At 38.2% G+C, this 23,856-nt stretch overlaps 1 protein-coding gene across 1 annotated transcript; it reads left to right on the top strand.

Moving 5' to 3' along the window:
* Positions 1–995: 995 nt before the first annotated feature.
* LOC118797491 (guanylate cyclase soluble subunit beta-2-like) lies at positions 996–22,637 on the top strand. Its single transcript, XM_036556865.1, has 16 exons — positions 996–1,023; positions 1,463–1,536; positions 2,247–2,341; positions 5,058–5,218; positions 5,950–6,049; positions 6,377–6,603; positions 8,338–8,428; positions 9,001–9,104; positions 9,269–9,485; positions 11,885–12,205; positions 16,629–16,777; positions 17,264–17,410; positions 18,165–18,319; positions 19,263–19,480; positions 20,933–21,049; positions 22,465–22,637. The coding sequence occupies exons 1-16, from the start codon at positions 1,021–1,023 to the stop codon at positions 22,635–22,637; spliced, it is 2,352 nt and encodes a 783-aa protein (XP_036412758.1). The 5' UTR covers positions 996–1,020.
* Positions 22,638–23,856: the final 1,219 nt, after the last annotated feature.

Raw genomic sequence — 23,856 nt, 5'->3', positions numbered from 1 at the left:
TGAGACATTTTTTGGCCTAAAACATATTTTAATCGATTTGTTTCAGTTTATGTTTGTGTTGTAGTCATGGCGACCCCTGGTTCCTATCACCATCACTGTAAAGACATCTACAATGTTTACACATCAACCACTGAATTAGGAAAATGTTTTAAAAATCGGTGGAATTCCCCTTCAATATCCCCACCCTGCTGAAAAAGACCATTAGAAACCATTAGGATTAAAATCCAGTGATTTTCCTTTTAATGGGAATTGGTTTAATAGTTTCCAATAGTGAACATTATTTTCCTGTAGAACACCTTTAAATCCCATTAGGAAACAATTAAATGCATTTAAAATCAGTCAATGGTCACCTGTTAAACCATTAGGATCATTTACACTGTGATGTTAACCCATTAGAAAAAACATCAGGAACCAACAGCAACACTTAATGGTTTCTATGGGTTTTTTTCAGCAGGGCGATCAGTCTGACCGCGCGTTTATAACAGCTAATCTGCTAATATTTTCACTAAAATGTGATTATAAACACAAAATGAGTGAAATTTATTTTATAATCAAAATCAGAGCCACACATTTCGGGGTACGAAGCTGAACTCAGCTTCTTCCGGTCCACCTTAAATGGAGGCGCCAGTGTAAATGTATGTGCTTCAGTTTTAAGGTGGAACGGACAATTAGATCAGAACTGGCCAACTTGAGCCTCATTTTCGGGCTTTCAGCGTCCACTGCTGGACACAAACCTCAACAGGCGTCCAGGGAAATAATCTCAAACAGGATATTTATTTTTCCACGTCATATTTCTCGACTTTAAGGACAAAAAAATGACTTTTATTTGTCCACTGATGCCGGAATATTGTTTTTTAGCACTGCGTGCTGCGTGTCCTGTGAAGCTTGTTGGATGTAATGTTAGCTAGAGATATTTTTTGGCTTATATTGTTTTATTGACGGAATATCAACACAGAATAAATATGAATAACTTTTTTGTAACGTGTGGAAGGAGAGATCACTGAAGAAGAAGGCAGAGAAATGGTAAGATTCGCTATTTTTCCTCCCAATATTTAGCCTTTATCCTTCAACATAGCCCAAAATGCAAATGAATAATCACAGAATGTTGTTTATAAATTTAATAACTGATTGAAATATTGAATAAAAATCTTAAAACACATTTTGGTATCTGGTTTATAATATTATTATATTTATAATATATTATTAAATATATATGTAAGTCGATATTGAATAAAATAGAAGCAAAAACAAGTGATTCCAAACATAAACGCTGGTGTGTATCTCATTTACTTCAGTCAGGCTAATGTTTAAGCCTGATTATCTCTTTATCAAGCTTTACTGACCTGCTTATGTTCAGTTTTAAGTGAATTTGGTTCATTTTACTGGTCAATTCTTGCTTCAGTATGGAATATGTACTGTGTTGTTATTCACTGCACTTAACATATCACTTAAATGTCGACAGTACGGTTTTATCAACACATGTTTGAAGTCGCTGGTGATCGATAAGTTTGGAGAAGAAACCTGGAATAAACTCAGGTGAATTTCTTTTTGCTTTCCCTTTTGAACTCATGACGCGCTGTAGTTACTCTCGCTGTCCACCAGGTGGCGGTAGTGGCCGCGTCATCGCTGACTCAAGTAGGAGTAAAACCGAATGCACCGCTTGTACACATAGTTGATTATTTGAATAATTGGAAAGGGAACTCCACCCTTTTTTAAGAATTTCTCTGTAATTAAATGGTTAAGACGTATACAGAGTTATTCGGCGTGGTTTGGTGTGAAATATTCGTTCTAGAGAAACTTACTCAATCCGAATTTTTCACAGTGGTGGTGACAGGAACCAGACGTCCACCATGTCTGAGACATTATTTTATGATAGTTATGTGGTAAGCTTTTAGCTTCAAGCTTATTGTTTTCATTAATTCATGGTGGAGGGATACATGCAGGGTTTTGTGAGGCAAGATAGTCCCCCAAAAAACTTATTATTTCAGATTTCAACTATTTTCCTATCATCAACATTTCATATAAAACTCAGAAGACACAGAGGTTCACTGGTGGTTTTGGATAGTAGATAAAATGGCTATATTTGTGTTGTAGTCATGGCAACCCCTGGTTCCCATCACCACCACTGTAAAGAAATCTGAACCATTTCACACCAAACCACTCTGAATGACTCTGTTTACATTACACACACTGAATTATGCAGATACTTTGAAAAATTGGTGAAACTCCCCTTTGCTGTTTTTCAGGGAGGAAGCAGGTGCTGAAGATACCTTCATGACTTACGAAGTGTACAAAGATGAGATTACCATGCGGCTGGTAGCGGAGACCTGCAGGCTCCTCGGTAAAGCAGTCTGTGCCGCAGACTTACGCTTTAAACTTGTTTCTAAGGAGTAAAAATACACATGTGAATCTTGGGGTCCAAAACAGAAATAAATAAATAGACAAAAATATTTTATGATATGTCAGTGTTTAAACAATATATGATATGTGTGCTTTGAACAATAGTTTGGAAAAGAAAGATGGTTCTTCAAGGGTTATTTAGTAAGGAACGTGGTTCTGTATAGAACTATGAGCACTCAAAGAACCATTTGCATGTTTAAAGAGTTCTTTCATAATAAAATTGTTCTTCAGATTGATAGAGAATGTGCTGTTTATGATTCTATATAGAACCTTTTTAGAAAGGGTTCTATATAGCACCAAAAAGGGTTTTCTATAGTTGCAATGTCGAGCTTGTATACAATAGAAGAACCCTTATTGGTGCTATGTAGAACCCTTTTTAAAAAGGTTCTATATGGGACCACATACAACACGTTCTTCATCAATCTGAGGAACAACTTTATGATGCAAAAAACCCTTAATCATGCGAATGGTCTATGGTTTTCTATAGAACCTTTTTTTATGAAAGAACCCCTTGAAGAACCATCTTTCTTTTTAAAGAATGTATTGTTGAAGATATAAAGATAATATGTACACCAATCAGGCATAACATTATGACCACCTCCTTGTTTCTACACTCATTGTCCATTTTATCAGCTTCACTTACTATATAGGTGCACTTTGTAGTTCCACAATTACAGACTGTAGTCCATCTGTTTCTCTGCATACTTTGTTAGCCCCCTTTTACCCTGTTCTTCACTGGTCAGGACCCCCATGAACCCTCACAGAGCAGGTACTATTTGGGTGGCGGATCATTTTTAGCACTGCAGTAACACTGATGCGGTGGTGGTGTGTTAGTGTGTGTTGTGCTGGTCTGAGTGGATCAGACACAGCAGTGGTGCTGGAGTTTTTAAACACCTCAGTGTCGCTGCTGGACTGAGAATAGTCCACCAACCAAAAAATATCCAGCCAACAGCGTCCTGTGGGCAGCGTCCTGTGACCACTGATGAAGGACTAGAGGATGACCAACACAAACTGTGCAGCAGCAGATGAGCTATCGTCTCTGACTTTACATCTACAAGGTGGACCAACAACGCAGGTGCGTCTAATAGGGTGGACAGTGAGTGGACACCGTGTTTGAAAACTCCAGCAGCACTGCTGTGTCTGATCCACTTGTACCAGCACAACACACACTAACACACCGCCACCACGTCAGTGTTACTGCAGTGCTGAGAATGATATTTGAGACATTCTACAGTTTCTGTAGAATGACTCAAATATCTGACGCACAGCTGGTAAGCCTGTCAACAGAGTCCTCATTTTCAGACAGAATGGGGATGTATAATTGCCGTCAGCATAGCTGTGAAAACTGATATCATATTTCCTGATCACATCAACTAAGGCCCTAAGATTGGACCTTGTGGGACTTCACAAAAAAGTTACAATTTTTGATAAATGATAAAAGACATTTTGGATGAAAACTTGCAGAAGTCTGAAAGTCACCAGCTGCTTTCTGAAAGGAAACTTTACTGAAAGGAAAATAAATGATGCTTGCTTTGACATATTGTTTCCTGATACAGTGAACTCAATACATTATTAAGGCCCAATCTCATTTCTTATTCTTACCCCTACCCCTTGTTTTCGAGTGTCTCCTTGCTCCTTAGAACTGAGTTACAGGGGTAATGGTTGAAATTTTCCCTCTGAAATGGGACCCTCAAATAAAAAAGAGCATTACTTCATTAATAGCTACTAGCGCTCCTCTGTAGGCGACCCTGCCAGTCTGCAGTGACAGCAGAGGAGGGTAAAGTTCAGCTCCTCACTGCTGGGCTTTAGTTACATTTAGGGCGTCATATGCCTACAAAGAGGGCACTTATTTATTATCACCCACCCCTAATTCTTCAGTGATATGAAGCTGAAGTCAGATATTCACCAGCTTCTTGTTTGAATTTTCCCGTTCCACCTTAAATGGTGTGGCAGTTTTGATGTCCGAGGTGCCAAAATGTAACTGAATTAACATTTAAGGTGGAACACAAAAAGGTTCCACCTTAAATGAAGCAGCAGTTAGATTTCTGGCGCTTCAGGCGTCAGAACTGCTGGACTATTTAAGGTGGAGTGGGAAATTTAGCTAGTTAGCTACTGAGACATTAGCATACTATTAGCGATTTTTTATGCTTGTTATAAAGAAAAGGATCATAATACATTGAAACTACATTAAACTAAGATAATCTGATCATTTTTAACAGAGAAAATTCTCACATTTGTGGGTTTCTTTGGTCTCTTGCTCAGCCATCTCGCCAGTTTTTCTTTTTTTCTCGTATCACGCCATTTGCCTTTGAAAAATCTCAGTTTGGAGGGCCATGTAGCCCTAACACTTCGCCCTACCCCTCTATTTCAACAAAAATCGGGACTCCCTACCCCTAGACGTGAACGCACAAAACAGGGGGCTAAGGGCTCAGTGGTAGGGGCGAGGGGTGAAATGGGATTGGGCCTTAAGTATGGCACAAATGTCTAAGTACTTTTTAAGTTTGCTGTGTAAAACATTTTTTGGGCCCCAAGACAGTTTCAAAGGATGATTCACCTGGACTGTAATAGTCTGAGCTCTGCTTTTCAAACCTGCTTAATCCCTGCATTTCTGTAAACCTCTTTTCTTATGGATCCGCTTTCTTTCTTCATTTTTAAAGACGTGGAAGCCAGTGTGGTGCTGAGACTGTTTGGCGAATACTTCTTCGAGTTCTGTAAAAGATCAGGCTATGACCACATGTTGCGCACGCTGGGAGCAAATCTCTTCGAGTTTATGGAGAATCTGGACGCTCTGCACGGCTACCTGTCCCTTTCGTACAAGGTGAGCACCGTGCGCAGGTGTGGGGTCACTCCTCTGTGTCTTGAGGAGAATTTAAATGAAAGGTTTATTGTTTAGTGATGCATTCAGATGAAATGATGAATAATTTAGCCCTGTGCTAATATTATAAAGAATTAATCAGAAGATGGGTGTTTATAATGGACTGAACAAAAGAATGTTATTTGTTTTTTGATTTTTGAATTTACTTGATTTAAATGTGCGGGTTTCACATATAAGACATACACACAGTTATTAACAAAAGCACTAAATAAGATAATAAAATGAGTTTTTATATATTCAAATATGTATATATACCACTGTTCTTTTAATCTTATTAAGATTAAGTGATCCTTATTAGTCCCACAACAGGGAAATTTAACCTCCACAGTCTAACCCATCTGTGCAGTGAAACACCACATACACACTAGTGAACACACACATTAGGGGGCAGCGCCCGGGGAGCAGTTGGGGGTTAGGTGTCTTGCTCAGGGGCACTTCAGTCACATACTTGTCGGCCCAGGGGATCAAACTGGTGACCTTCCAGTCACAAGGCTGGTTTCATAGGACAACCAGCTGGGATTTTATAGGAACAGCTTTATCAAGCCAACTTAAAGTTCATTCACAAATGTTCCCCTTATAGTTCAAAATTGTTTTTTTTTTCAGATCATAATGATATAATAACGCTGAGATGTTTTGCAAGAATACTTTACATATTTTACATTATATGGTTATAGGAGATGAATGCTCCATCGTTTCGTGTGGAAAAGAACAGCGACAGCACCATGCTCTTACACTATTATTCTGACCGCAGGGGTCTCTGCCACATTGTGCCAGGTGAGATTAACTTCTTTCTAATTGCATGATGATTGAAAAAAAGTGTATCATGATGTAAAGATTCTATACTAAATAAAGTCTGAGTGAAGATCCACTCAGTAGCCGTTATTCTTAAACCCCTCGACAATCCAGGTTTATTTCATACAAGGGCGAATTATTCAGTAACTATAGGGATTTCAATGCAAACTAATGAAGCTATTCTTAGGTTATATACGTGTGCAATAAAACTTTGGGCCTGCTGGTGGGCCTGTGGCTTGGTAAGGGGTTAAAAGTGTATCTGGAAGCATCTTTGGGTCAAACTTCACTACGTGCCAATTATGACTGCAGGCATCATTGGAGCCGTAGCGAAAGACTTCTTCAGCAGTCGAATTGAGATGGAGGTGGTGAATCAGATGGAGGAGGTGGAGAGGACGGGGAAAAAGGAGCATGTTGTTTTCCTGATAACCCACCACCCAGCCTTCTCGGAGAAAATGTGCAGCAGAAACGCAGCGTCACCTTCACAGCGCGCTCAGGCCTCGGGCTGCACACACGGCGCAGCACGCACCAACAAACAGGTAGAGCAAAACTGACAATATGTCAACATTGCATAAATCAATAATGCTGTCTTTAAGATCTTCAGTATGTACTGAGTCTTGTGCAGCCATATGACATCACACTGAGCCAGCGGTAGCCTATTAGCAGAGGGATTTTAACTATTTGTCTTTATTTTATAATAAAACATTTCAATTTGGTTTATATATCACATTTTAATAGTATTGAACACATTGACAGTATTTAAAGGCATGCAGGTCTTAACAGTTGGAGTTCCCTTTAAAATGCTCTTATTGAATTTAAAGCCATGAATTGATTGACCACTCTTTATTGAGCTGCTATTGGCCCCTGGACTGCCGTCATGGTACTATTAGGCTGATTTTAAAACCTCTTTTGAGTCTTCAGGCATTGTTTTCATCCTACAGGTGTACTGCTTGTCCTGCAATTGTAAGTGTGAATGACTGTCCAGTGACCTCTGGGATAGGCTCCAGCTCCCCCCATGACCCAGAAGGATAAGCGGCTTAGAAAATGTGTGTTTATGTGTTTGTGTGTGTGTGCGTGTGTGTTCAGTGTTCACACTGTTATTGGAACCAAAGGGAGACCCTCAGAAGCTGCTGTAGGATATTTTTAAATGAGTATGCTCTTGTGACATCGCAAAGACAATGGCTCTGCTTTTGCAGCCTAGTGTCCATATATGGACTGTATGCACTGGGGAGTGAATGGGGTTGGCAACAAAAATCAAACCACCTTGAGAGCCACAACATTTTATGTCCATTTTACCATTTTGGCTGTAAATATGTCTCAGTATGTGTTAATGTACTAGTATAGGATAAAAAGTATAATATAAACAAAAACACAGACTTACTTTGCTCTGGTTTAAACTTTAGCTCAGCTATAGCTGCTTTTCTCGCATCTCTGACAGGAAACTTTTCCGCAAAGGTAGAACAGTTTCTTGTAAAACCTTTGACTTCTCACGAGGCTGAAGTCGCTTCTCATTCACCAGCTTCTTCTTCACATTTTCCCATTACCCCTTAAGTGGTGCATGAGGCGCCGGAATGTAACTGCTGCACCATTTAAGGTGGAACGAGAGAATTCAAAGGAGAAGCTGGCGAATGAGAAACTGACCTCAGCTTCGTGACTTTTTAGTGTTTGTCAGTTTCTCACTGCAGATCAAACGTATCAGGAAACCAGCTGGAGTGATTATATATGCAAATAAGTCTGATTGTCTCCAAATTATCAGTGTTCATCTTAAATCTTTCTGTCTGCCTTTTCGTTAACTAGGCAAGATTCGTAAGCTACTAGCTAGGCGAGATTATTGTCTGTGTTGCTATGGTGACCAGCAGTCTGTGCACCAACCTTCAGAGTTAAAGGGTGAATTAGCAGTTCTACATTAACTCCAGCGTTTAAGACTATTTATTGTTAAACTGTGCTGAACGATCAGCAGAGTTTTATTTTACTCTGAAGGAGGATTATTTTATTTTTACCTATAAATGTAATTCTGCTGTAGAGCCACAACAGGGCAGTAAAAGTAGATCAAACTCCTTCAATAAAACAAAATAACAATAATATAAACAAGAAAAATTCTGTTTTTCATGTTACGGGCCCTTTAATGCTACTTAAAGCAGCTTAAAACTATTCTACCTGACTCTTTCAGCTTGTAAAGACATGCATGTAATATTTTTACTTTGTATTTTGTTCAGTGAATCATTTAACTGTTCTAAGCCCTGATTGTTATTCTACACTACTGTTCTTCCCAGGAGGTGGAAAAATCAAGGCAGACCAAAAAACATACAGGTGCACGGAGGAACCACTGGGAGACCGTCAGAAGCTTGGTGCAGCTGGGAAAAGGTAAAAGCCAGTGCATGCTGTGTCTTAGATAGTACTTAATTTGAATGTATAATGCATAATTTAAAAAGATCTAGGTAAAGAATTGGCATTTTAACCATTTAACCAATTTAAGACATATTTATGATAAGTATATATTTATATATATTACTAAATACATGATATACCTGAACAAACAAAAAAAAACATGCTGTGCGGTTCTTCAAGGGCTCCCTAGTAAAGGCAACAATTCTATAAAACCATTCAATGCTTGAATGTTTCTTTGCATGATGAAACAGCACCAGAATGAGTCCTGCTATAGTTATCATGATATCAAGCTTGTAACAATAGCAGAACCCTTTTTTTGGTGCTATTTAGAACCATTTTGAAAAAGGTTTTATATAGAACCATATACAACACATTCTCCATCAATCTGAAGAACAGTTTTATCATGCAAAGAACCACTTAAGCATCCAAATGATTCTCTTTACTGAAGAACCCTTGAAGAACCAAGTGTGTAGTTCACCACAGCGGTAACATACAATGAACATATGTCATTCTGTGTTCAGTACTGAATATTTCTCTTTTCTGTTCAGGTAAACTGTTGAGGGGATTTGAGCCTGTGTACCCTGATGAACTGTGCATAGACCTGAAGACTTTCTGCAATGCCTTTCCTTTTCATATTGTGTTTGATGAAGAAGTAAGACAGCATCTCATGTAACGTGTGTTTGTTCAGACTGATAGCTGAGAGTTTAAAGCTTTTGATTGAATGTATATGATTGAATGTACCACCTAAGACGAGCTCTACACTACTGATGTAGAGAATAGCACTAGAGCTCTTCTGCTATTCTTCCTGCCATCCAGCTGAGGGTGCGGCAGGCGGGAGTGACGGTGCAGAAGATCGTGCCAGGATTACAGACCATGGGGATCCAACTGAACCAGTACTTCACCATCCTGCACCCAGAGGTCACCTTCACCATCACCAGCATCCGCAAGTTCATCAACAGTCACTTTGTTCTGCAGACTCGTCGAGACATGATGCCCGAGTGCTGGAAGGAGACACCCATGCTTGAGCTCAGAGGTGGGAGATGAGGAATAAACACTAGCTGAGCCTTTATTTGCCTTAGCTATGTGGTCAACTTTGATCTTTTCTACGGAGAAACAGACACTGCATGTCCAAACATTTGATACCAGTTTCTGCAGCGTTTTAATGAAAGATATTCTTTGCTGCAATAACAGCCTTTACTCTTATGGGAAGTTGGAACTAGGCTAGGCTAATATACAAATACATTAACACAATATTTACTCCTACATTTATTTCTTTTTTGGCCATTTTCAAATTTCTGAAAACTTGAACACTTTCTTTCATTTCGGTTGTATTCGATAAAAACGCAACATACACATGGGCGTCAACAGTGCAAAAACTTAGATCTTGGCAAGTGAAATCTTAAATATTAATATCTTTAATATTTCTAATCTTGAGATTGTTGTAAGCTTATTAGAAGATAATTTAACTTATTTCTAGACATTTTTACTTAACTTTATTTAATCTTTACTTTTAAGTAATTTTATCAAATAAATTCTCTCACTGTGTTGGCAGATAATTTTGCTTGCTGTAAAAATTATCGCTGCTGTTGGAACAAAACCTCGTATCTCCATTTTTGTTGTTTTTCAGTTTTTGACATAGTTTGAAAATACCAATTGTACCCACATTGTGTAATTTCATGAAGAATGAATTAAAGGAAATGGCCCAAAATTACTTGGAAAAAATTCTGGTTCCATTGACTTATATTTAAAGAAAAGAAGGTTTTTTTCCTTCTCCTGTAAAGTTACCATTTTGGAGATATGAGGCAAATTATCTGCCAATACAGTGAGAGACTTTTACTTGATAAAATTGCTCAAAACAAGTAAAACATGTCTAGAAATAAGTTAAATAATCTTATAATAAGCTTACATTAATCTCAAAATAAGAAATATTAAATATATATACTAGATTTAGGATGATTTCACTTGCCAAGATACCTTTTCTGGCAGTGAACTCATATAAAAATGAAAGTGAAAACAAATCAGAGCAGCAGGATTGTTGGCCACAGTTTGTGGGGAACCTGTATTAGATTTCTCAAATCACAGCCTTGTATGACCACATAGCTCCAAAATTTCAATGAAACCATATTTTATATGGGTAAATCGTATGGGTTCACTGCCAGAAATGGTATCTTGGCAAGTGAAATCGTCTTAAATCTAGTCGGTATATCTAATATTTCTTATTATTAGATCAATGTAAGCTTATTATAAGATTATTTAACTTATTTCTAGATGTTTTTCTTGTTTTAAGTAATTTTATATGACAAGTAAAATTATATGACTTTGTTTGCTTCAAGCATATTTCTTACAACAAGCAAGATGATCTGCCATTACAGTGAGAAAATTTTACTTAATAAAATTACTTAAAACAAGTAAAATATGACTAGAAATCAGTTAAATAATCTTATAATAAGCTTACATTAATCTTAAATAAGAAACATTAGATATATCGACTAGAATTAAGCTGCCAAGATACCATATCTGGCAATGAACCTATGTGATTTACTTATATAAAATATGGTTTCGTCAAAATTTTGGAGGTATGTGGTCATATAAGGCTGTGATATGAGAAATCTAGTCTAATACAGGATCCCCACAAACTGTGGCCAATAATTTCACTGCTCTGATTTGTTTTTCAGTTTCTGAACAGTAATCTGACAAGCCGAAACTTGACCTTGGGCATGGTGACCTTAGGCACATGAGTGTGCGGCTGCTCCAGAGCATCCCATTCTATTGGTCACTGCTTTTCTATGGAGATGGGTGAATTTAAAGTAGCTGAATTAATACCTTAACATACAGTTATTTATTTGTAAATTAGGTCTTGTTCTGACTGATGTTGCCCACTGATAACTCTATGTGTGTGCTATGTGTCCAAAAGTATGTGGACCACCCTTGTAATGATTGCATTCAGCTATGTTAGGGTGCAACTAGGCATACAGCTCAAATAATCGGCATAGAAAAGCGCTGAGCAAATAGAATTGGACGCTCTGGAGCAGCAGCACATGAGCCTAAAGTCACCATGTCCAATGGTAAGTGTGGGCTACAGGGGTATAAAGCCCACCGGGCATTGGGCTGTGGAGCAGTGGAACTGTGTTCTCTGGAGTGATGGAGCTCCATCCAATACCTTTGGGATTAGTTGGAGTGATCCAGAACTGACCATCCAACATCAGTACCTGACCCCACTGGTGCTCAATTAAATCCTCACAGCAGTGTTCCAACATCTCGTGTAAAGCCTTCCCAGAAGAGTAGAGGCTGTTACTGCAGCAAAGGGGGATCAAACAACCTATTAATACCCTTCATTTCAGAAGAAACACTGGTGTCTACAAACTTTTGGACATTTAAACCCCTTTATTCCACCCTTTGCACTCTTTTATATGTCTTTCTTTCTTTTCTCAGGTCAGATGTTGTGGATGGCCTCTCTGCGCTGCATGCTGTACCAGGCGTCCCCTCTGCTGCGCAGCCTGCAGGAGCTGGAGGAGAGGCGCATGTACCTGTCCGACATCGCCCCGCACGACGCCACGCGCCACCTCATCCTGCTCAACCAGCAGCGGCTGGCTGAGATGGAGCTGTCCAGCCAGCTGGAGCGCAAAAAGGAGCAGCTGCGGCAGCTCTCGCAGCACCTGGAGCAGGAGAAGCAGAAGACGGAGAACCTGCTGTACGCCATGCTGCCTAAACACGTGGCCAACCAGCTGAAGGAGGGCAAGAAAGTGGAGGCAGGTGAATGAGACGCGGAGGAGAGGAGAAGGTTACTGTAAACAAAGAAAAGGCATTGCAGAATGTCTGCAGGTCTATCTACAGCTCATCAGGGTACACAGGCTCAAATCCCCTCAACAGTTTTTATATTATAATAATATTACTGTTATGGTGAACTACACACTTAAAAAAAGATGGGTCTTCAAGGGTTCTTTAGTAAAGGGAATGGGGTATATACAGATATGAGTTCTATATAGAACCATTTGCATTTTATTTTATTTTTTTTATTGTGCATTCCAGACAATATCAATCAAAGTGCAGTTGTTTTGATTAAGTTAAAATAACTCAACAACAAGATATAGGTAAAATTAAACTTTACTCATTTTTTTTTTTTTTGTAATTTAAATATTGTTTTTTGGCAAAAGCAGATGACTCCAATGGTAATTTCATGTTTTAGTGTTTTCATGTTTCAAAGAAAGCTGTTAACTAGATATAAATTTCTTTTAAGTGCAATATTTAACATTCTTTAACATAAACCAAAAAGGTTAAGAGATAAACTGTAACAGAAATGTTCAATATTAACCATCCACAAGATCATACCTCAGAAAATCCTAAGGCTGAATCTCAACAGGCTCACCGCTCCCTATACAGTGCACTATGTGAGCTATGAAATTTTGGCTTTTACAAACAAATATTGCGCTTTATGACCTATACGAATTGTGCACACATGGGTGAATCCAAAGAGGTTCTTTATTAGACTCACTGTGCTCTGTTCAGATGCAGTAGCCGTTATTTTAAGACCTATGTGCTGCACTTTGTAGGGAGCAGGGAGCCGTTTGAGATTCTGCCTAAAACAGTTGGCAGCAGTGCTGCGTCACCTGACCTGATTGACTGAACGGATTTATTGGGTTCTGCTGGAGAACAGCGCTGGCATTTGACCATTTCTGCTGTAAAATGTGAACTTAAAACACCTGGACAACGGACAGTCATGGCTTTTGTGACGAAAACCTATTTGGGGTTAGAATGAGCTGTGTGTGAAGAATTACCACAGCTCGTTTTTTTAAAGGATGGCGTTTATTGTTTTTTGCAAATTAACTCTTCATTTGGTTCTGTATAGTACCTTTTTGAAAATGGTTCTATATAGCACCAAAAAAGGTTCCTCTATTCCCTGCCCCCCCCAAAAATGTTAAATTCAGTAAGTAAACAGCAATTGTGTGTTTAAAATGTACAGGAAATGTTCTCCATTAAAGATGTGTTGATATATTTACACTTAATAAGTAAAATCAACTAAACATATCATTTGACCAGGGGTGCCCAAAGATTTGCATATGAATTTATGTCTTTAACAGCACAATATTAATTATGTGGAATGCATTCAAAACATATATTTCCTCTATATAGATTTTCTAGATGTTCAAATAGCATTACCTTTCATAAACATCTCAAAGTGAGGCTAAAGGAAAGCTTGTTGGAGGGATATAAGCTTCTATTACTGGTTAGCTACAAGAGTTCTTTAGTAAAGAAAAATGTTCTATATAGAACCATGAACACTCAAAGAACCCTTTTCAGCATTAAATGGTTCTTTGCATGGTGAAATTGTTCTTCAGATTGACGGAGAATGTGTTATATACACTGATCAGGCATAACATTATGACCACCTCCTTGTTTCTACGCTCATTGTCCATTTTATCAGCTCCACTTACTGTTTCTCTGCATACTTTGTTAGCCCCCTTTTACCCTGTTCTTCAGTGGTCAGGACCCCCATGGACCCTCACAGAGCAGGTACTATTTGGGTGGTGGATCATTCTCAGCACTGCAGTAACACTGATGTGGTGGTGGTGTGTTAGTGTGTGTTGTGCTGGTCTGAATGGATCAGACACAGCAGTGCTGCTGGAGTTTTTAAACACCTCAGTGTCACTGCTGGACTGAGAATCGTCCACCAACCAAAAATATCCAGCCAACAGCGTCCTGTGACCACTGATGAAGGACTAGAGGATGACCAACACAAACTGTGCAGCAGCAGATGAGCTATCGTCCCTGACTTTACATCTACAAGCTGGACTGACAAGGTAGGAGTGTCTAATAGAGTGGACAGTGAGTGGTCAAAGTGTTTAAAACTCCAGCAGCACTGCTGTGTCTGATCCACTTGTGCCAGCGCAACACACACTAACACACTACCACCATGTCAGTGTTACTGCGATGCTGAGAATGATCCACCACCCAAATAGTACCTGCTCTGGTGGTCCAGTGAGGGTCCTGACCACTGAAGAACAGGGTAAAAGGGGGCTAACAAAGTATGCAGAGAAACAGATGGACTACAGTCTGTAACTGTAGAACTACAAAGTGCACCTATATAGTAAGTGGAGCTGATAAAATGGACAATGAGCGTAGAAACAAGGAGGTGGTCATAATGTTATGCCTGATCAGTGTATTTGGTTCTATATAAAACCTTTTTTGAAAAGGGTTCTGTATAGCACCCAAAAAGGTTCTTCTATTGTTACAAACTTGACATCGTAACAATAGTAGAACCTCTTTTGGATGCTATATAGAACCCTTTTCAAAAAGGTTCTACATAGAACCATATATAACACATTCTCCATCAGTCTAAAAAAAACATGCAAAGAACAATTTCAATCAGGCTCAAACAGTTCTTTGAGTGTTCATGGTTCTGTATAGAACTGTTTTCTTTACTAAAGAACCTGTGAAGAACCATCGTTTTTAAGGTTGTACGTTAGCTTTGTTTGGTTTCAGTGCAAATCAAACCAAACAAAACAACAGCAAGAACAGCTTTATGCAACATTAGGAAATGTTCATTAACAGAGAGAAGGAGGCCATTTAGTAAAGTAGGATGAAGATGTCTGGACATTCACTCGTTTCACTTGGGGAGTGTTCTGTATATCTAAAGTCGAGCTGAGTGAAGTGTAGTGATGCTGGCTGTTTCTCTGACTCTGCCGCAGACTCATTCATTATTAATGAAGCCAGGAGGCTCGTCTCTGAAGCTCTAACTCACTGAGGGAAGCCTGCGGCTCCCAGACAGAACTTTAAAGAATAGAACTGAGAAACGTTCTGTGCACCGAACGACAGACTGACGTACTCACTTACCCCACAACACAAACCACAAACAGTCTCCAGAACAGAGTTCAGCACAGAAACTAGGGATACAGACCTGAGCACCTGCTTTTGGATGAAAGTGTGGGTTTGATGTGATGCTGAAACGTGTGAACTATTAAATATTAGTCAGCTATAATTATTCATACATGATTGTGGTCTGACAATATAGGGGTATAATTATCTGTTACATGCATTGTCTTATTGTTATTGTACCTGGAGGTGAGCTGGTGCACTAGTCAAAGAGAATTAGTCAAATTCTCAAAAACATAATTGGTCAAAATCTTAAGAAAGGAAGATGTTTTGATGTAATTAGTCTTAATCTTGAGAAAATAATACTTTCTTTGTTATAATCAGTCACAATCTTGGCCATTATTTCAATATACACTATCGCTCAAAAGTTTGAAGTCACTGATTTCATTCATATAAAATGATTCTAGGATGAATCTAATTTCTTACAAGGTTCAAACAGTTTGTAGGAAGCTGTAAAAATTAAGACGTTCATGATAATAAACGGAACCGTAAGTGATTTCATGATAAGTGAGAAATCTGTACAGCACTGAGAACGAACTGATAAAGAAACTGACACCCACAATGACTCATATTTGAAAGATGATAACCAAATCTCGCTAATTAAACAGATATTTGTAGTGTTTTAATGACAACAAATTCCAATAAACAGAAAATAACACTTTCATTTTTTCATGTCATAACTTCCCAAAATACTGTAAACTGTTAAGAAAGTGTTGGTTTAAGCTTTGATGTCTGTTGCATTTCAGTCTCCACTGTATCAGTTATTACTGAATAACAGTTATTACTATGACAAGTGCAAAACTTTTGAGCAGTAGTGTAGATCAGTTATGATTTTGAAAAAAACAAGCCATTATTTTGACGAGATTTCAAAATCTGGTGTGGTGTTGGGGTCTGTTGGCATGTATTTGTATATGTGTGTGTGTGTGTGTGTGTGTGTGTGTGTGCGCGTGAGGATGGACAACATGAACAGGCTGCTGACTGGCTACAGCTGCTAAAGGAGAACCGTACGCTGGACTCTGGTATTTTTACATAAGTTGTTATGGCTGTATTGATAAAAAAACAATAATGCAGTGGCTCCACCAGACCACGGAGTAACAAACACATCAACACCACACAAGGGTTAAGACAATGCAATATAATCGGTCACACTCTCTTGAAAATAAGTCATTATTTTGACAAAATCAGTCTAAATCTTGAGAAAATAAGAAAATAAGCCATTACTATTACAGGCATATTCTAGACCGTTCTCCGTCACATTGAATACCTTAGTTTAATTGATAGTTTCTGGTCTTGTGCTTCTCTCTAGGTGAGTTTAAGGAGTGCACCATCCTCTTCAGTGATGTGGTCACCTTCACCAACATCTGCTCCCAGTGTGAGCCCATTCAGATCGTCTTCATGCTCAACTCCATGTACCTGAGGTTCGACCGCCTCACCACTGTACACAACGTTTACAAGGTAAACCTGTGATCCTCATATAGTAACAATTAGAGGTGTGCAACATGAGGATCATGTTATTGTGATAAATTATGTCATGATATTCTTATAAGTATATGTTGCGTATGATTAGTACATGTAGAACGCTGAACAACAGCAAATACAGATTTAGACCAAGTATAGAGAGCCTGTAAACAACAACAACCAGTGAATAGTACCTGCATAAACGGCATAGTACCAAGTAGCTGATTGGATGTCAACCAATGATCCTGTTTTCTTATTTTATTAATTTATTTTTACTATTGGTTTAAAATTTTCCTTCTGGTCCTTAATAAGTATTTTTATTCATTTATGCTGGCGATTTTTTTACATTCCAACATCTTCACCACTTTTAGAAAAACAAAGTATCATAAGACACATTGTGAAAATGCCTTTGAGTACCACAATGTTCTACCACCCTTAGTGGTCAGCAATTTGCTTCTGACTATAGATTTGTTGATCTTATAGGTTGAAACAATAGGTGATGCCTACATGGTGGTGGGTGGCGTGCCAATCCCAGTGTCCAGTCATGCAGAGCGGGTGGCTAACTTTGCCCTTGGCATGATTATGGCAGCTAAGGAAGTCACCAACCCCATCACAGGAGGCCCTATTCAGGTCAGATGGAATTTGGTTCAAGTAGTACTCAGGTTATAAAGGGGAATTCCTCAGAATTTTCAAGGTTTCTGCATAATTAAGTGTGTGAGAGGTAAACAGAGTGATTCAGAGTGGTTTGGTATGAAATGGTTCAGATGTCTTTACATGTTTTATATGTAATGTCGATGATGGTTAACTAGTGGAAAATCTTTTAAAAAGCGTATTTATAACCATTTCATGTAATAACTTTATGTGATGGAGCTTTTAGAGGTGGACGTCTGGTTCCTATCACCACCACTGTGAACAATGCTGACTCAGTAAGTTTCTCTAGAACAGAGCATTTTGCACTAAACCACTCTGAACGACTCTGTTTACATCTTAACCATCTAATAATGCAGGAATAAAAAAAAATGAATTTCATTCCTTTTACTTTTAACTCTTCGGATGTCTGTTTCCTGTGGCATTCCTATGGCATCTTAATTGAATTGTGCTGAAATTCTGAAAAATGAGTGGAATAGTCTGAATGCTGACATTTAGGGAGTTTCCACAACATTCTGTGCAATGATATATAGATATAATGGTTATTAACGGATATATGAATATAACTGTTACAATAATACATGATTCACAAATTTCTTTAAATTTCTATTCAAGTGTAATGAACAGTGTTATACAATAGACTTATTAAATATATACAAATGAATAAAACAGTAGACATGACTATGACGTTGGTGTCATGTGTGTGGTGTGAAGATTTCTGTCTTGCTGCTTGCAGATTCGGGTGGGCTTGCACAGTGGTCCCGTGCTCGCAGGTGTAGTTGGGGAGAAAATGCCGCGCTACTGCCTGTTCGGAGACACGGTGAACACGGCCTCTCGCATGGAGAGCCATGGCCTGCCTGACAGGATCCACCTCAGCCCCACCGTTTATCAGTGAGTTAAAGTCTCTGTTTAAAGCCTCTATTACTATCGTTAACATTCTCAGGTGTATTTAAGGCTCCGTATCATATTTTACTTTTGCATTTGAGATTTTCCCCCAGAGATCCACTAAAGTGTACCAAAAACAGTCACAATTCATTTTTACATTAATTGTTACATCTTTATCCCTTACAATTAACCCCTTAACAGGCCGACAGGCCCAAAGTTTTGTTACACACTTCTATAACCCAGGAATAGCTAAACTAGTTCTAGACTAAAGTCCCTGTAGTTACTGAATAATATGCCTTGGTATGTAATAAGCCTAGGATATTAAAGGGTTAAACAGGCTGTTTTTGTTACAGTGCCTTTAAGACTGATGTATGTAAATGAGCTCTGTTCTGATTGGCTGCCCTGTATTGTGCCTCTTTCAGGCTGAAACACTCCTTATAACATCTACGAGAATGGGCAGGGATAAACTGCTGTAGGTTGAATAGACAGATGTATGTAAATGCTTTGGTTTTTGTGACATCACAAAAGCAGTGAATTCAAAACGGTGTTTTTTAGTTTAGTGTCTATATATCGACTGTATGGACTGAGGAGTGAACAGCACTTTTTGAAACTTCAGTAATGTTTACATACCACATCAAACTTTTCTATAAGGGGAAATTCAGTTTTCAATGATATGAGCCCTTTAAAGGCACATTTCTCTCAAATATGCTGCCTTGTCAAACAATAAGAGTGATCTAGAGGGAGCCAATTAATGTGAATTCATTTGCATAACACTAACCAGCAAGCAACTAGTTTTTGCTTAATACAGTTATAATAAAAATGGTAACATAGCTGAATAATAATACAGCTAAAATGAGATTAATCATTGTTGTTATTATAGACACATACGAAACCTAAGATCCTTCTTGATGCCACAAACTCCTGTTTTCCCTCCTTGCTGTTTCTCCAGCGCTCTGCGGGAGAAGGGCTTTCAGTTAGAGGAGCGCGGGGAGATCGAGGTGAAGGGTAAAGGCAGGATGCGGACCTACTTCCTCCTGAAGAACTTGAGAGCTACAGACAGTGAGATTATGGGCCGCTGCACGAGGGAGGCTGGCTCAGGTCAGGAGTCGGTTCACTCCGGCCTTGACTGCAGCTCTGAGCTTCCTTCCTTTAGACCTTCTTTAGAACGTAGGTCATGTTTCTTCTCTTAGCTGTTATATTTTTCCCACAAATTTCCCTGGATCCACTGAATTACGATGTGGTTTAGTGGTCAAAATATGACATAAATATGGAATTTCACCAGGGGTGCCCAAATTTGAACACATGACTGTATTTAATGAAAAATGCACTGCAAGAAATGGTATCTTATCAAGTGAAATGATCTTAAATCTAGTCAATATATCTAACATTTCCCATTTTGAGATTATTAAGTAAAATTATCTCACTACAGCGGCAGATAATTTTGCTGGTTTCAAGCACATTTCTTAAAATATGCACAATTATCTGCCAGTATAGTGAGATAATTTTACTTAATTAAACTACTTAAAACCGATTGCTTAAAACCAAAATGTCCAGAAATAAGGTAAATAATCTTAAATTAAGTTTACAACAATCTCAACAGGAGAAATATTAGATTTATTGATTATGTTTAAGATTATTAAGATAATTTTACATGACGAGATACCATTTTTTGCAGTGTGTGACATTGTTTAGTTTGCAAACATTCGACATGAAGTTTTTACTTTTCCAAAAATGGTAAACAGCCCACCCGTTGTTTCCATTTGCTCATGTTGTGAGGGGCAAAGAATTTTGTTTTTGTGTTTGAAGGTTCAGCCTGTATGCTCATTTACTAAACAACACAGCAAAAATAAAAAAGGTCACATTTGATGTGTATAGCTTTAAAACAAAAAATTGTCACAATATTTAGCATTTTTGTCTTGTTTATTTGCATGATGTTCTTTAGCCTTTAGCTTGTCAGTTAGCAAAATTCATATGTTGACTCAATTCAGAGGATCCAGTGATGATTCAGGGAAAAATGTACATAGGTCAAAAATGATTAAGTGTAAAACATTTTTGTTTACCACAGAGTGCTGATTTTTAATAATGCTGTCAATTTTGCCCATAGAGAAGAATGGCTTAGATTCAGAGGTCTAAACTTAAATAGACATCAAGAGGGAGTAGTTACAGTGGCTAAAATAAACATTTAAAACATTTATACTAAAATATTAACATATGATATAAGATAAATACACTGAGTAGATTTTTTTATTTAAAAATATATGTATTACTTTTGAACCTTTTTTGACCTGTTTCAAACTGTTCTATGCTCCTTCTATGCTCATGTATCTGCCCGTGTTAAATAAATAATAATAAGTAAACCAGCCCTGACTATTGTCCAGGAAAGCGTTAGGCTAAATCAGATTTTGAATAAAGAAAATAAAAGCTCCACCCTTCAATAGCACACATAGGTCTTCACTACAATCAAAATATTTTATTTTAAAGTTTTTTCTTTTATTATTTATTATTGTCATCCTAAAGGTGCCACTGCTTCTGTGTTATCCTGTCACTGTTTTCCTCTCCCTCTCAAATGGGTTCAGTAACTGCTCTACTGAAGCTCTCTCTCTCCCTGCTTTCCTAAAGCTATACAGAGCAGTGACAGACGGCCCACTGTAGCCATGAGATACGGCGACAGCCTGACAGACGACAAGCCTCCAGCTCCGTTTACTGAAGCCCTGCCCAGTGCTAAAAGCCTAACAGGTATCTTTCTAACATCTCACTTTATTTGCAAATTAAATGTTACAGAAAGAGCAGGGGTCTCAAACTCAAATTACCTGGGGGCTTCTAGTAAGGTGGTCTTCTCCAAATGAGGGTTGGCAAAGAAAAGCCCATTTTACAGGGTGATTCAAAAAGATTCATTCGATTTTAAAACCGTAAATCACTGTAAATCATTATAGATCAATGCAGTAAACTGTAAATGGTTTAACTGAGCATAAAGTTTATTATGTAATTTTACAAGTGCTCAATATGAACCACCTCCAGCTGTACTGACCACTGAAGAACAGGGTAAAAGGGGGCTAACAAAGTATGCAGAGAAACAGATGGACTACAGTCTGTAATTGTAGAACTACAAAGTGTACCTATATAGTAAGTGGAGCTGATAAAATGGACAATGAGCGTAGAAACAAGGAGGTGGTCATAATGTTATGCCTGACCGGTGTATATAGGTCTATATAAATATATATAAATATAGAGCCCCCTTTGCTAATTTCTTCCAGCTTGTGCTGTTGTTTTTAGTTCTGCTTCATTGGCGTAGCAAGCTGGGTGGTCAGTCACAGGTACTCATTAGAATATTAGGCCACGCCCACACACTTCTCAATTAAGCTGTGTTTTATTATATTTTTTTCATTCCTTATTTTGTTTTTATTTGTTTTTTTTTTCTATTTATTCTCTAGGACACAATTTTTGAGACTACATCAGCACCAATATGTCACATTCTTCTTCACACCATATACAGTCGTGTGCAAAGGTTTGGGCACTATGGTCATCTGTTTGTTGATTTTCTGAGTGAAAATAAGTCACACATCTTCTACAGAGACACAGTTCTGCACATTTTATTGCACAATTACTGTTTATTTGCTGAATTTAACACACTGGGAAAAATCTAACCTAAAATGTGGCCTGTGCAAATGTTATGGCACATTTTAAATGTTATGTTTTATTCTTTTTCCCAATATGGTAAACTGAGCAAATAAATAGAAATTGTGCACTAAAATTTACAGGAAAATTCCATATTTTAAAGTGAGCTCTCTGTAGAGGATGTATTCACTTATTTTCATTTAGGAAATCAACAAAACATGTCATGTGACCAGGGGGTGTTCAAACTTTTGCCCAGACTGGCTTTAGAAAGAAATCTGGTTATTGACTGACTCAAAGTGCAAAGAGCTGTATGGATGAGTTGCATTCATTTTTTGCAGTTATCAGATTTTTTTGCATATTGTTGCTTTCAGGAAAAAAAACTCGTTTCTCCAGTTTTGTCGTTTTTCAAATTTTGACATAGTTTGAAATCACTAACTGCCCCATTACATTGTGTCCAATAGAAATGCTCCAAAATAACTTAAACACAAGGTTTTGTTCCAACAGCAACAATATGTGCAGTTATATCCAAAAAACAGGTAAATCACGGGACTCTGAGAGCTACGGGAGTCTGCACAGCGGAAACAGGTCTGAAGATGAGCCGTTTGAGCTGAATGAGGACGCCGTCCGCCGCGGGCCCGACGGAGCTGAACCTCCACCTGCTGCTCGCAACAAAAAGCACGTTTGTAGCAGACTCTGTGTGGTGAGCTAAAAGCATAGAGAGCCCCTGTAGGTCCAGTGCTAGATTTGATCTTGTTTGAAGGACACATCTGAGTGAGTACTAGTGTGTGTGTAGCAAAACTGCTCATGTTTTGGTGGATACAGAAGTAATTCATAGTGTAAAATTATAATCATAGCAGTTATTACAACATGTTTAAAGGGTTTCATGTTTTTAGTAAAGAGATTTTTGCTGTTTTTGTCATTTCAAGTCTATATTTCTATCTATTAATTTAATTAGAACATTTGTTGTTCTGTTTTTCTGTTTCCTTATAGAAACTAAGAGGTTTTGTGTTTTTCTACTGTTTCTGACGAGAACTCAATTAAGCAATAGAACACAGGGAGTGTGTTTTTTCCAAAATAACATCACGGCTGTGATTTGGTCGTAGGCACAAGCCGAAGGCAAGTGTCATAGATCATCACGTGAAGTTATTCGCGATAACACACAACCTTGAGTGTTCTATTGCTTTTACACAACAGTTAAATAAATAAAGTAAGAAATTAATAAACTGGGCTGTGAACGCAGCATTTAATATGTTTTAATGTTCGCAGTTCCTTCCGCCAAATTATAGTTCCTTAAAAAGCAGCTTGTTGCTATGTCAGAGTAAAGAACTCCGCTCACTCACTGCACAGTCTGCTGTAAACCTCGCCTTGAAGTACAGACTGAGCCATAAAACTGCCGCAATATCAGGTTTAGCTCAGTTTTGTCATTTTTTGCCAGATCAGTATTAATGTTGTTTTATTCCAGCCAGTCTGTAAAGCATCTTACAGCCCATTTTTGTTTGGCGAATGGTGTTGGGTTCATTTCTGGCTGATTCCAGGTTGTTTAGCTGTTCTTCTGTTTCAGCTGCCGACTGAAAGCTGCTCAGTGGTGATGACAGTTTGGGAATTTAGTGTTTGTCTCACCTTCAGAGTCTGACCAAATCGGCTGTCGGTCAAATGTGATCTTAAAAGTGTCCATTTTCTGTTTGTGGCAAAGTAAGAAGTAAAAACGTTCAAATGGCTCGACAGCTGTCGACAAAAGAGTCCACAAATGTAGTCGTCTGTAATATAGTTTCTGTGCATTTACTATTTACACGAGATTCACAGTTTTTGTGACTTGTTCAAATTTGTAAACATTCAGTGAAAATGGGAACATGGGAAAGAAAAAAAGGGATTATGTGCAGAAAGATCATTCTTTAAAATCAAAAAGTGCTCCAGACATTTTCTTTCCT

This window comes from Colossoma macropomum, unplaced genomic scaffold, assembly GCF_904425465.1.
Source record: "Colossoma macropomum unplaced genomic scaffold, Colossoma_macropomum, whole genome shotgun sequence".
Taxonomy (NCBI): Eukaryota; Metazoa; Chordata; class Actinopteri; order Characiformes; family Serrasalmidae; genus Colossoma; species Colossoma macropomum.
This window is presented reverse-complemented; position numbering and strand designations above follow the sequence as displayed.

What these genes read in the sequence shown, in the direction of transcription:
- LOC118797491 (XM_036556865.1), top strand. An exon ending in ACCCATGCTTGAGCTCAGAG is followed by an intron (nt 9,486 to 11,884) that starts GTGGGAGATGAG and finishes TTCTTTTCTCAG; the next exon opens with GTCAGATGTTGTGGATGGCC. An exon ending in CAGTGCTAAAAGCCTAACAG is followed by an intron (nt 21,050 to 22,464) that starts GTATCTTTCTAA and finishes TCCAAAAAACAG; the next exon opens with GTAAATCACGGGACTCTGAG.